This window comes from Drosophila montana, unplaced genomic scaffold, assembly GCF_035044405.1.
Source record: "Drosophila montana isolate Dmon_TW-CO22-7 unplaced genomic scaffold, ASM3504440v1 contig_3848_1, whole genome shotgun sequence".
Lineage (NCBI taxonomy): Eukaryota > Metazoa > Arthropoda > Insecta > Diptera > Drosophilidae > Drosophila > Drosophila montana.
Genome location: NW_026998720.1, coordinates 164,217 through 177,297, shown reverse-complemented (window position 1 = coordinate 177,297; position 13,081 = coordinate 164,217). Strand labels below are relative to the sequence as shown.

Here is a 13,081-nt window from a genome sequence, read left to right as displayed (position 1 = left end):
TTGAAAAGTGCAAGAAAAAATACTTTATTTTCATGTGGCCAGGACACAAAGCAAGGATTAGCCAAAGCTTTGCCCAAAAACTTCAAGTGCTTATTTGAATATTTTCTGGGCGTAACGGGCTTTGTGTCTGTGTCCACCAACCCCCTCTCTCACACTCTCTCTCTCTCTTTCTCTGTCTCACTCTCAGTATGCAAGAGTGTGTGTAAAAATATTTGAAAAGTTTTTAATTAACCAAACGAACTGTGTGTGTGCGTGCGTGCGTGTGTGTGTGTGTGCGTCAGATTGTGTGTTTGTATTTTGGGCACTGCCAAATTCTTTAGCCCTTGGCTAATTGGCTGTGGGCGCATTAATTGGAAAATTTTCTGGGCAAACTTCCATCGAAATTTTGTCGAGACAAATATTTAAACTTGAAACCATCCATTTTGGACAGGCACTCAGGCTCTGGTGCGTCCTGGCAGCCCGCACAGCTCCATTTCAGCCGAGGATCGCACCTCCCTGGCGACCATTTGCAAGGCCAAGGCTCTTGTCGACAGTCTGCCCAATCCCTACGACAAGGAGGCGCTTAAATTCAAGGTAAGCCGAAGCTCAACTGCACCGAGCTTTTTATATTCAATGCTCCACTTGCCACCTGCAGAAGGGTGAACTCATCGATGTGCTGTCGATGAATGCCTCGGGCATTTGGAAGGGTCGCTGTCATGGCCGTGTGGGTCACTTCAAGTTCATCAATGTGGAGGTGCTGCCCGAGCAGCGCATGAAGAGCTCCAGCAGCAAAACCCTGGCGCCAGCCTCCGCCCGACTGGCCAGCAGCAACAATGGCAGCGGCGGCAACAGTGGACCCAGCTCTGTGGAGGATCTGCTGATTCGCATCGGTCTCAAGGAGTACACCTCGGTGTTTGTGCTCAACGGGTAAGTGGTGTAGATGAAACAAATTTCACAACAAATTTTTTGTTGGATTGTTTCACCTATCGTTCCATTTGCAGCTACGAGGATCTGGAACTGTTCAAGGAACTCGAGCCGGCTGATCTGGATTATCTGGGCATACTCAACCAGGAGCATCGCGCCAAGCTACTGACGGCCGTGCAGCTGTTGCATGACATTGAATGTAAGTAACTGCGCCCGCCTTCAACCACGCCCCACGCCTAACTATCAATATGTATCGCCATATGCCCGACTCCACATAATCCACACCCAACCGACTTACACTCACATACACACACGCACTTAACACAGCTACAAATTTCGCACGCACAGGCTCCGACGTGGACATCGCCGGCTCCAGCTCCGAGAACGACGAGGCGCGCCTGAACAATATCAACAAGAAGCACGGCGCCTCGCCCTTTGGGCGGCGACACTTTCCGCGCGATTCCGGCTGCTATGAGGGCTCGCCGCTGCCCAGTTCACAGACGCCCACGCAGACGGTGAACTCGACGGACGAATCGAACAGCTTGGACGATGTGGTGTCCAAGTGCTCCAGCGAGATTATGAAGCGGGTGGAGAGCGCGCGTCGCTGCAAGGACAATCCGTTCAAGGCGACGCTGCCGGCGCGCGTCGGCAAGAAGTCCTTTCTTGGCGGCGGCGGTCTTATGGGCGACGATACGCTCACACGTGGCGGACTCAGTGAGAAGTCGAGCGATTCGGGCGTCAGCAGCAGTTCGCTATCGTCGGGTCCGCTAAAGAGCAGCACTTAACATTTGCCAACCATACTCGCCCACGAGCTGCTGCTGGGCGTGGGCCAAGTGGGCGGCGGAGGCGGGGGCGGCAGTAGCTTGGGCGCCACCTCGCCCACCACCTCGGTCGCTTCGGCCAGCATGGTGGGTTGCCCTAGCAGTGCCAGCAGCCTGAATGCAACGGCGCCGCTTGGCAACATTTGCAACACACTCCCGCATGCCCCTTCCAGTGGCAGCAGCAACAGCACGCTGGGCCTCTCCAGCAATGTGCCCCTCAATCGGAACCTGGTGATGCTGCGCAATCACTTGCGCAAAAATACCAGTGCCAATGCGGCACCAGCGGCTCACGACGACAAGGATCAATAACAACCCATTTATCACATACCGATATTAGTTTAGGTTCTCGATATAACTGTATCCGATATTTGATTTAGATATATGTATGTATGTATTTCAATTGCTGTGATTCGATAGTGAAAAAAAGGCCAAGACGCGTCTTTCAGTTCAAATGTATAGTGTATAGAGACAGATAGATAGCAACAGAGAAAGCGAGAGCGAGAGAGCGAGAGAGCGAGAGAGAGATGGAGAGAGAGTAAGAGAGAGCACACAAAGCAAAGTCAGTTAGTCAGTCAATCCTTCCTCCGATAATGTTGGCATTTATATATATACTTATATATATATATATAACTATATTTATATTAAAAAACAAAAGAGACAGAGCTATATACTTAGTAATGTAATGTAATGAAATCTTTTAACTATTTTTAGTTAGCAAGATGTAAAGAAAACATTTTTTAATTTGCCATTTGCCAATTGTTTTCTATTGCTATGTGTATTTCGCAACGTGATATTGTCAAACGTCCAACTTGAATTGCAGTTTTTAATTAATTAAACCACGTTTTACTTGGTGCGAGGGGAGCCTAAAACAAATACATATATATATATAAATAATTAATAACTCAAGTTGATTCCTATATTAAGGCACAGTGTGCCGGCAATAGACCAATTACATTTTAAAATCAAATTCAAATTCAATATTTACACCAAACAAATAAATTACCAATAAACATTAAAAACTATTTATATTTCGACAAAACCTCATTTTAATTGTGTTACTCTTAAGTGCGAACATTGTAAAGAAAAACTCAAACACACACACACACAAACACACATCATGATGTATCCGTCAAAATTGTAAATTTGCAAAACCAGCTAAGAAAAATTGTATGCTAAGCAATATAAATTGGAAATCGTAGACTCCATGCAAGCGATCTGTACATAGATTAGGTATTATTGCCATTGGAGTGTATATTTATGCCATTTAACATTTAAATATATATATATATATATATATATATACATATAAGCAATACATATAAATTCATATATGAATCTTAACCATTAGCAACTTGCCAGATATTTAGCGATAATCAAAAGGAAAAGGACAATGAAATTCGTCAGCGCGGAACATATTATTGATTTCAAATTAATCAATTAGTTAAATAAATAAATAAATGAACAAATATTCAAAAGCAAGCACAAATGAGATATATATTAATATATATACACACAAATAAAAAATATATCGTAGCGCATATGAATATCAAATATACCAATTGACTTTATGTACATTTGAAACAAAAAAGAAAACGACAAAAATTCCAAAATGCTTTTATTCATAAATAAGCAACATATATATATATATATATATATATTAATGTATATCAATATTCATAAAGTTACAAGTTTAAATAATCCCAAAAATTTAAATAAAATTTAACAGTTAGTTAAAAAATAAAACAAACAAAACAAAAGATTAATAGCGCACGTGTTAAAGCCAGAGATTAAACATATTCTTATGTAGGAATTTTTAATTTTATTTATCTAAAGATACATTTAAGTGTTTCAACTGTAAATTATTAAAGAAATTAAAAACAAAATAATATGCAGAAGAGCCGCATGCAGCATGTGCTAAAAGTTTCCATTTATCACTGTAAAATTATGTAATTAAATTCGAATATGTAAGCAATATTAAAGTTTAAAATTACAACAAAAAATAGAAGAAAATAAAAGAAAAAAGAAAATACCTAAGGCATCACACAGTTTCAGGCAAGCAAAGTTTAAAACAAAAAAGAACCTTAAAAATTACAATTCATTAGTATACAAACAATGCAGTCAGCGAACTTTAACTCTCCAGAGCTCCATACATTTTAGAAGAAATTTTCAGCATAAAAAAAAAAAAACAAAACAAAAGAATACAAAGCGGAGCACACAACAAGCTGATGAAAGTTTATGCATAAATCAAGTAAAAGTCTTAAATAAAAATGAACATATCTAAAAAGTAATTAAATGGTTTATTTATTTAACTGGTATGAGCTGCTAAACAGGTAAGTAAACTTCCATTTTATTCAAAAGAGAAGATTTACACAACGTTGTGTACAAATTTAACCTAGTTTTTTATTATTAGTTAGCTCATCATGTATTTTATAAATTTTAAGATCGAAATTTAATTCTGAATTTACAAATGCTTGTTGTACTGAAAATATTGATACATACATGAAAATATGAAAATATATACACATACATACAATCATATACAAGAGCTATATTTAATCTCAATTCAAATTAAATTATATCTTCTATATCTCTTATAAGTCTCAAAAAAACGTTTTTTGAGATAGTTGCCCATGGGTATTTTTTTTATCCAGAAAAATTATCAACGCGTGACATTCAGATGGTTATAAGAAGCAATCAAACAGTTTTCTAAATATAGCTCATATTATGAGCTACTTGAGCCCATCTTCAAAGTTTGATAGAATAAAAGAGACCGCCTAAATGGCTTTATATATCATCTGGCCGCTACCTACCCACCCAATAAGAGTACAATTTCACTGACATTGAATGAACGCTCTAGTTCACATCAATTCTGATTATCGAGCTTCATCTACACGTGAGCAAAATAGGTTTATAGCTATGCATATATGTATATATATATACGTAAATTTCTGTACAATCTTATCGTATAAGGTGGCGCGCCAGCCCAAAATGAGAATGTAAACAATTCGTAAAGCTAGGGCTAGGAACCGGCGGGGCAGATGGCAGCTCAATGTGAACGGGTAATGGTTGGATGGACGTCGCCGGCCCCTGGTGTCGATGAGGCGGAGCTATCTTTGTCGTAATCTGCGCTGATGCTGAGAAGCTGATTAAATTTACGACACTTGTGAAATAGATCTATCTCTTGAAGCTAGTGCACACATGCATTATGCATTGTGCTGTTTATTCATAGGGCATTTGTAACTAACGAACCCACGAACTAACGAACTTTATGCTGGAAATTAGCATTTTTGTTTTTTTTTTCGCGTTTGCTTTATTTTTGATGTTGCCTGTGCGGCCGGGAAGTAAATTTGCGCTTAAGTGGTTTAGTAGATTGTTAAATTGCTTTTGTCTTTCGCTCGGCGGATAAGTAAATGAAAATATGAAAATTGATATTATTGCATTGCACAAACTACGTGGACTTTATCTCATTTTCTGCCACATTTTGCGCTTAGTTTCAGTTTCAGTTGCTGTGCGCTCCGAGTCAGAGCCAGTGCAAGAGCGCATAAATAATAAATTCTATAATCTAATAAAAAGAAAAATACCACAGACAATAGACTTTATATAGTATAAATATATTAACGGTCAGAGGAGTAAATGTGCCATAGAAAAGCAAAAGTGGAGTGGAAATATTCCAAACAGTCTTGCTCAGTGACTTGAAAATGAGATTTATGCCATCTACTTAGCCAGAGCTCTAAATTACCAGGCCTAAATCGTGGCTTATCCGTTTGACGGCTTCGTCTCACTGTGCTGCTGTGTCCCCACATTTAACCACGGTACAAAAGGCTATCTTATCTCGCTTGAGCTCTAGACTCGAAGTGCAAAAATATCTAATGACCAGAATGAACTCGACAACTTACACAACTCACACCTAGATTCTTCAATGCTAATCAATTAATAACTTTTACCTATACAAAACGTGGAGAATACGTCAATCCTATTTGTCACTCATGTCCAACAAATATAACATTTAAAGTGTATTTCTAGTAAGACCCCATTTATTAGTCCCAGTTAATATTTGGTAACTTGACCCACAAAATTACCAAAAAAAATAAAATTTTGCTGACCGCTTTTAACATTTATCCACTTCTCGACTCGGAAATACTCTGTAGCAAATGAAAATAAAGTTGAAAGGTAAGAATTCGACGTAAATTCATTTTAACCATGGCTTAAATAAAAATCAGCCTAGCTTAGAGGCAAGTACTCAAAGGTGCATTAATTTTAAATGCAATATCCAAAGTAGAAGCAAATCTTGAGCTAGTTATCGCAATACAATCGGTTAAATTGGGATAAACAAAAATTTTTTGGATGAAACAAGCACCTGAGCAACTCTTTTATATATTAACAAATATAATATATATTATATTATATATCAACAAATTAAATCGACTCGTATTGAGAAATTACGCCCAAACATAACCTGCACAATTGATTCTTTCGAATGCATCGGAAACTATTTTCCTTTTTTGTTTTAATTGTCTAACGAACATTTGGTTTGAGTCTTGTTAATCGTTTGTCGTATATAACGCTGTAAACTAAACACCCGTTGTTATCAGCAATTATTTAATAATGCTTATGGGCTCTGTCTCAGCTGATAAGCCACCTCCTACAGAGGGCCCCTTTTAACACCAGCATTTGCCCGTGTCGGCACTCATAACAGCACCCGCGTGTGTTGCAGACGGTTGATGAACTGCTCTTCCATTCAACGGGCACTTGACAAGCACAATTTGCATGCGAAATGTGAGAAGTGCAAACGAATAGTGACTGATATCAAATACTATAATATTTCAATGAGATCGAGTTAATTGTATTTGATTTTAATTTGTTCTTAAATTGCAATTAGAAAGCAATTCTACTCAAAAGCGACAACAGCAAGAAACCTTATCGAAAGAGGTTTTATAAATTTCCTTTAGTGCCTACGTTCATAAAATCATTTACTACGCAAGAGTGTTTCAATTGTGGATTACGTTGTGAAATCTTTCCATAGATCGATTACTCAATTACAAGACGCGAGCATATGTCAAAAATAATAATATCTAAATAAGCCGTAAGTATACTATATTATTTTACAAAAATAAAAGCAAGCATTTTGATAAGAAATTTCATTTTCTCTGACTGAAATTCATTTGCTGCTAATTATAAAACATATAAAATTAATGGCCCTTGGTATATGGTCTAAATAAATTTTAATGACACTCGGAAATATTAAGACGCCATCATAAAGCACTTATCACATTCCCAATTTCTGCGCAGTTTATTGTAAAATTCTTACTATTAGATCTGAAGCTTTGTGAAATTCAAGGAATACATTAAAGATATTGCAACAAAGCTAGTTATATCGGATCGGTTTTTGATATAAGCTTCAACATCGGTTGATCTTGACGCATTTAAGGCGCACTTAAACTTTCAAATTCATAAAACTGTATTATTAGGCTGCATCGTATTTACATGAGGCATGAGGCCTTTCATAAAGATAAGTGCAGCATTTGTGTGCACAGAGGTAATCTTCTAACGATTTATGTAGATAGCAACAGCAGCCAACACAAATACAACACAATGAAAGATAAACTGGAGGAGGTGGTGGCCTACAGTAGAAAAGTGTCTACGACAGCGGCCAGCATAGACGAAATGGATATAGATGAATCCGAGCTGAATGATCCATTCCAGGCGCTCATGGAGAAGGCCGGCAACCATGGACGCTATCAGACACTCTACAATTATGTGTTTGTCGCTGGCCTGGCCTTTGCCGGTGCCATGATCTACATGAACATCATATTGGCACTCAATATACCCGAGCACTGGTGCACTGTGCCGGGAAGGGAGCTCACAAACTACACGCTGGATCAGTGGCGCGATTTGACATTGCCCAAGTGAGTTGAACTTTAGAAAAGCGAAGATTAAAACCCTGTGCTAAGCTTTACCATTTCGAATATAGACAGAAAGACAACCGAGGGAAGGAGACGCACAGCAGTTGTGAAATGTACGATATGAACTTTACAGAAGTATCCGATTTCTCAGCCTGGACCAATAGCCGCAGCAAAAATCAAACCACAGGTGAATAGCACACAGACACACAGACACACACACACACATACGCAGATATATATTGCCTGGCTTTGTGGCGTATGGAAAAACTTGGCTCGCTTTTGCTCGCTGTCTTATAAATTTTTACAACTTTGTACTCTAATACATTTTATGGGGCTCTACGATTGACAGTTTGCCAGAACGGCTGGAGCTACGACCAGACCTGGTATGACAGCACAATACCCACCGACCAGAACTGGGTGTGCGCCAAGGATTTGTTTGTAACAAATGTGTTCGTTGTGGGCCGCGTCACGGAGGTAGTCGGTTCATTTATATTTGGACAAATGGGCGATTCGTAAGTTGGCCAAAACTAAATTATGAGTCCATGTGCGCAATTGGCAATTGGTAATTGAATTTTGGCATTTGTATTGGTCACAGCTTTGGACGCAGTGTGGTCTACTACATTAGCGTCGTCTTCTGCTCGGTGGGACGCCTGGGCTCCGTTCTATGCACGTCCTCATATACATGGTTTCTCATCACGTCCGGCATTGTGGGCCTCACCGTCAACAGTCTCTTTCAATCGCCGCAAATTATTGGCATGGAAATCTCACGGGAGTAAGTTTGCAAAACAAAAAAACCAAAAAAAATCAAATGAGAAAACGAAAAAGTTTCGTGAAACTAACTTTTTGGCCAGGGAGGATCGCAGTCGAATTGCCTTCTTTCAGAGCGTTGGCTGGTCCGTGGGCACAACGCTGATGCCGCTGCTGTTCTGGTGGCTGCGCCACTGGGAATCCTTTATGTGGCTAACATCGCTGCCCACGGCGATGGTTTTAATTTTCTCCAAGTAAGTCACGCAGTCAATTCAATTGAATGCTCCAACTATTGTCCAAGCTGCTGTCAATAGCCATTCCCATACGCATTTATTCCCCTTTCTATTTCTTTTTCTTTTTCGTTTCTTTGTTTTCAGATACGTCATCGAATCGCCGCGCTGGTTGATTAGCAAGCAGCGCTACCGAGAAGCCATTGTGCAGTTCAAGAAGATTGCCAAAATTAATGGGCGCACATTCGATGTGACCGAGAAAGAGCTGACCGAAATCTATAGCCAGGACAAGCAAGAGGTTACCTATGGCATGGCCTCGCTGTTCGCCGGCTGGCGTCTGGCGCGAAACACCACCATCATGGGTTTTAGCTGGTGCGTATCAAAAAACCAATTTGCATACCTAACTGCTGGCCATTTTGGTTGATTTCTTCACAAACCATCCGAACCATTAACAGGTGCGTGGTTGCCGTTTCCTACTTCACATTGGTGCTCTTCAGCTCGCGGATGGCGGGCAATCCGTTTTTGAACTTTTTGTACCAGAGCATTGTGGAAATACCCGCCTACATGGTCGGCAGATACCTGGGTGAGTAAGAGGCAAAATAAAAAAGTACGCTGTGCAGTTTGTACCAAACCGGCCACTGATTGCCAAATATGCTTATCTTCCACTCTTTGGCATTGGATTCCTCCCACATGCGGCAGGCGACAAGTACGGACGCCGCTTTACCAATTCGGTATCCTTTCTCATCTCCTTCATCACCTGCCTGCCCATCATTGCCTATGCCACCGATGAGCGCTTCGAGTGGCTGATGATCTATTTGGCCACGTTCATCAAATTCCTCAATGCGGTTACATTCTTTACGGCCAATCTGCAGTGCCTGGAGATCTATCCGACGTGCATGCGTCAGACGGGCATTGCACTGGGCTCCATTTTGGCCAATGCGATTGGCGTGCTGGCGCCTTATCTGGTGTATCTGGGGACGACGGTTAACATACGCGCTCCTTATTATATACTGGGCACCCTGTTTCTGCTGGGCGGAATCGGTGCCCTGTTTCTGCCAGAGACCCTGCACAAGAAGCTGCCAGACACCATCAAGGAGGCAAGGAACTTTGGCAGGCACGATGTAAGCATCAGCCATCAGGCATCGACGGCATCTAATTTATAATTTAAATTATGCAAAGCAGCCGTAGCCTAATTTCATTTTTCACAAATTTAATTTACAGAAATTCTTCAGTCTGCCAAAAGCGCCGCTGGCCCAGGAAAAGAAGTCTACATCGCAGCCGGAGCTAACCAAGCTGAATCAGCCGGCATTTGCGCCATGAATGAGAAGCTGAAGATGAAGCTGAAGCTGCAGCTAAAGCTGAGGCAGAAAGGCAATTGATTTGCTTGGCCCGTTGTGATGTTACATTAAGTACGCCCCAAGTATTACGAATAAAGTGTTGTTATACTTAACTGTATGTTTGTGTATGTGTGCGTGTGTGTGTGTGTGTTTATGTGTATACTGCGTAATAAGCCCTACATAAATCACAGAGACGCCGTCGAGAATGAATGAAATCTCTGCAATGAGTTTATCAGCGCATCTGTCAGATATTTACAAATTACCTGCGATACCAATGCCATCGCCCTTGGCAAGAATACGCGGTGGGTACAAGCGCGCGTGTGTGTGTGTGAATGTTGCTTATGCTGATGCTACTGTGGCTAATTTAATAAATGGCTTGGCATACACACGCGTCGTATGCGTAATGCGCTCCACTCGCCTGATTTATGCCAGTTATGTATCAATTTTTATCACCAGTTGCAAAAATGAGCCGCCCACACAGACCCCAAAGACCTGGCAAAGTGTTAAACTGTAAGCAGACACTAACACCATCAGCAGCAATAACAACAACAACAACAAAAAAACAAAATGTAACAACAATAACAGGAATGAAAAGTAATGCAAGTAGGATAATAACCTGGAAATTTAGATACCCTTCAGAGCAGCTGCTTTAAAAGAGACCAGACATTAGTTTTATATATAAGTTTTTTAAGTTTTATATATAAATCAAAGATTAATATTGTACCTCAAACTCTAGATTATAATCTGATTGATTTTGTACCTATTCGGATATCGCATTTGGAGAAGCATATCGCATTGAGAACAAAATAACTATATCTTTTTTTCGTTTTTTCTTTGAACTAGGAGAACTGTTTTGTATTTATAACACTTTTTATTTAAATAATTCAAGTAAAAATTATTTCATAAATAATAAAACTACTTTTAATATAATGAGAAAATCAATATAATTGAAATTATAATTTGAATGAACTACCAGCCCATATTTCACACAACTATCCAAAAGCGTTGCCATGTTTTCACATGACTTAAACTCGGTTTGCATACATGGTGCAAGCTTTTCAGACTACCAAATCCCTTGTCGGTGCATGTTACGAACGTTGTTACAAAGTTATAATGCCCGCCAAACACACGGCAAGTTTCAACAGGAGCAAAACTTGTTTGGCAACAGGCACGCAGCCAGGCAGACAACGACGTGCAACTTTTATGCGGCAAGGTGTTTCGTTTTTCAAGTTATTTATTATGATTTATTTGCCAATGTGGCAGCATCTCAGACTGAGAGCTGAGCGAGCTGTGAGCCAAGAGCCGAGACTGCGTCCAAGTCCCATAGTTGGCGTTGAAGGCCTTCTCTGCTGGCCTGCAGCAGCGATAAGTAAATTGTTTATCCTTCTTGTGAGTTATGTGCTGCGACGCTACGGCCAGCCGGGGCAGCCTTTCAGCTTGATGATCAGCTTGATGTTCGCAGCGCAATTGCCCCGCACAGTAATGGCCCCGGCAACAACGGAGGCAGCAGCAGCAGCAGCAGCAGCAGCTAACATTGTTATGCTTTCATAAACAGCTGAGCGCAATTTTCTGATAAGCCATAGTCCTGGCTGCACTTTCAGAGTGTGCGTGTGTATGTGAGTGTGTGTTTGTATGTGTGGGTGTATGCTGCTGTTGCTGGCTATTTGTTTCAATTTATCATAAAAGGCAACGCCGGAAGTCAGCCAAGCTGCAGTTGAATGAACGACAAGCGAGAATGTCTTCAGCCAGCTTAGCCCTAAGACGACGGGCCAAGTCCTTGGCACTGACTCTATAGACTTACAAGGGATTTTGAGGCATTTGAAGCATCAATGGCATCATGAAGCGCGCCACAGCAGAACACAGCAACTGCTTAAATATTATGCGCAATTATCGCCGTCTGGCTGGCTGCCAAATGCCTTTTAAAGCTCGGGGAGCCGCGGCAAAAATTTTGACAAAAATTGTATAGAACTCGTAATCTTAATCGCTAAAAGTTCAGATTGGAACAATGAACCCAAATCTTACTTTTTCCCAGAAACAAAAACATGATATAACTATAAACCCCATAAATGAATATATATATTCCTTTTTTTACTAATTATTTGTTTAACTACAATAAATAGTAGTTATCCATAGTAGCGATACCACACCTTAAACCAGACTTCAATTAACCGAGAGTAAAAACAAAATCATCTGCCATGTGGATCCGAAACTTGCAAAAATTGTTATGTCTTGCCTTGCGATTTTGGTTTTACATAACATACGAGTCCAAGACAAAAACACATTCCAAAATCAAACTTTCTCTATCTAAGATTTTCCAAAAAATTAACACAAGATGCCGACCTTAAAATCGACCATTTTATCCAGTGAAAATCTGCAAGGATATGGCCCTCATTTTTAGGGCTAAGAAGGAACAAGAGAAACCAAACTTTTTTTAAGTGTTTAAATCCTGTCCTTGCAAGGAAAATCTACGAATATTTGACAAAGGTTTTTATTTGTTTAAATTCAAATACTTACTTTATTCTTTTTTAAGCTCATAAGTATGCAATGAAATTTCTAAACTGTGGTGCAACACAAAAGTCTGCAATAGTTTGTTTCATTACCTTTAAAATTCGGGTGCACTTTATTAATATAATTAATATTTATTTAGTCAACTTTAGAGTATTTAGGTGCAAGCTCCAAACGTATATTATCCCCTCACATGTCGCTAGCTCAAGCTGCTGATGTTAGGTAGAATCCTCTTTTAGAATTGATATATCAAATTAATAACAAAAAGGCAAATTAATTTAAGGAGAAAATCAAACGCTTTTCTTTTATTTTTCATTTGAAACGTCACCCAATTCAAACACTTTTCCAATCAGATGGATTACAACCAGCCGCAAGACAATTCGAATTGGTTTGCTTAGCTTTGTCGTTTTTACACCAAACCCTTTTGCAATCAGATTAATTCCAGTACAATTTAAACCAAATCTATTTTGGAGCCACTGTAAATATATTCTGCAGGGTTGCTTAGCTTGGAGCAGCGAGGCGCTTGTGAAATTCTTGAAGCTTTTCATATTTCACTCAATTGGGTATGAATAAAACTATTTGCAATATTTCATGCAGCCAGCTGCCACATGAACAAAATCCAGTCGGGGGAAAAG

At 39.9% G+C, this 13,081-nt stretch overlaps 2 protein-coding genes across 5 annotated transcripts in view; both read left to right on the top strand.

The window, feature by feature from the left end:
• The window catches only part of SKIP (Shal K[+] channel interacting protein), a 161,706-nt gene extending 158,507 nt beyond the window's left edge, over positions 1–3,199 (top strand). For 3 of the 4 annotated variants that reach the window (XM_064696562.1, XM_064696561.1, XM_064696563.1), the window contains 4 exons: positions 431–573; positions 635–906; positions 981–1,102; positions 1,252–3,199. In XM_064696562.1, coding sequence (XP_064552632.1) covers positions 431–573; positions 635–906; positions 981–1,102; positions 1,252–1,688 — 974 coding nt within the window. In that variant the 3' untranslated portion in view covers positions 1,689–3,199. Of the gene's footprint in view, positions 1–430; positions 574–634; positions 907–980; positions 1,103–1,230 lie in introns of all 4 variants that reach the window. The other variant, XM_064696560.1, reaches the window with a different exon arrangement.
• A 3,216-nt stretch (positions 3,200–6,415) lies between these two features.
• LOC135438441 (carcinine transporter) lies at positions 6,416–10,054 on the top strand. The gene is made up of 10 exons (XM_064696769.1): positions 6,416–6,807; positions 7,285–7,630; positions 7,696–7,814; positions 7,977–8,139; positions 8,223–8,399; positions 8,479–8,628; positions 8,752–8,976; positions 9,060–9,187; positions 9,304–9,725; positions 9,826–10,054. The coding sequence occupies exons 2-10, from the start codon at positions 7,317–7,319 to the stop codon at positions 9,922–9,924; spliced, it is 1,797 nt and encodes a 598-aa protein (XP_064552839.1). The 5' UTR covers positions 6,416–6,807; positions 7,285–7,316; the 3' UTR covers positions 9,925–10,054.
• Positions 10,055–13,081: the final 3,027 nt, after the last annotated feature.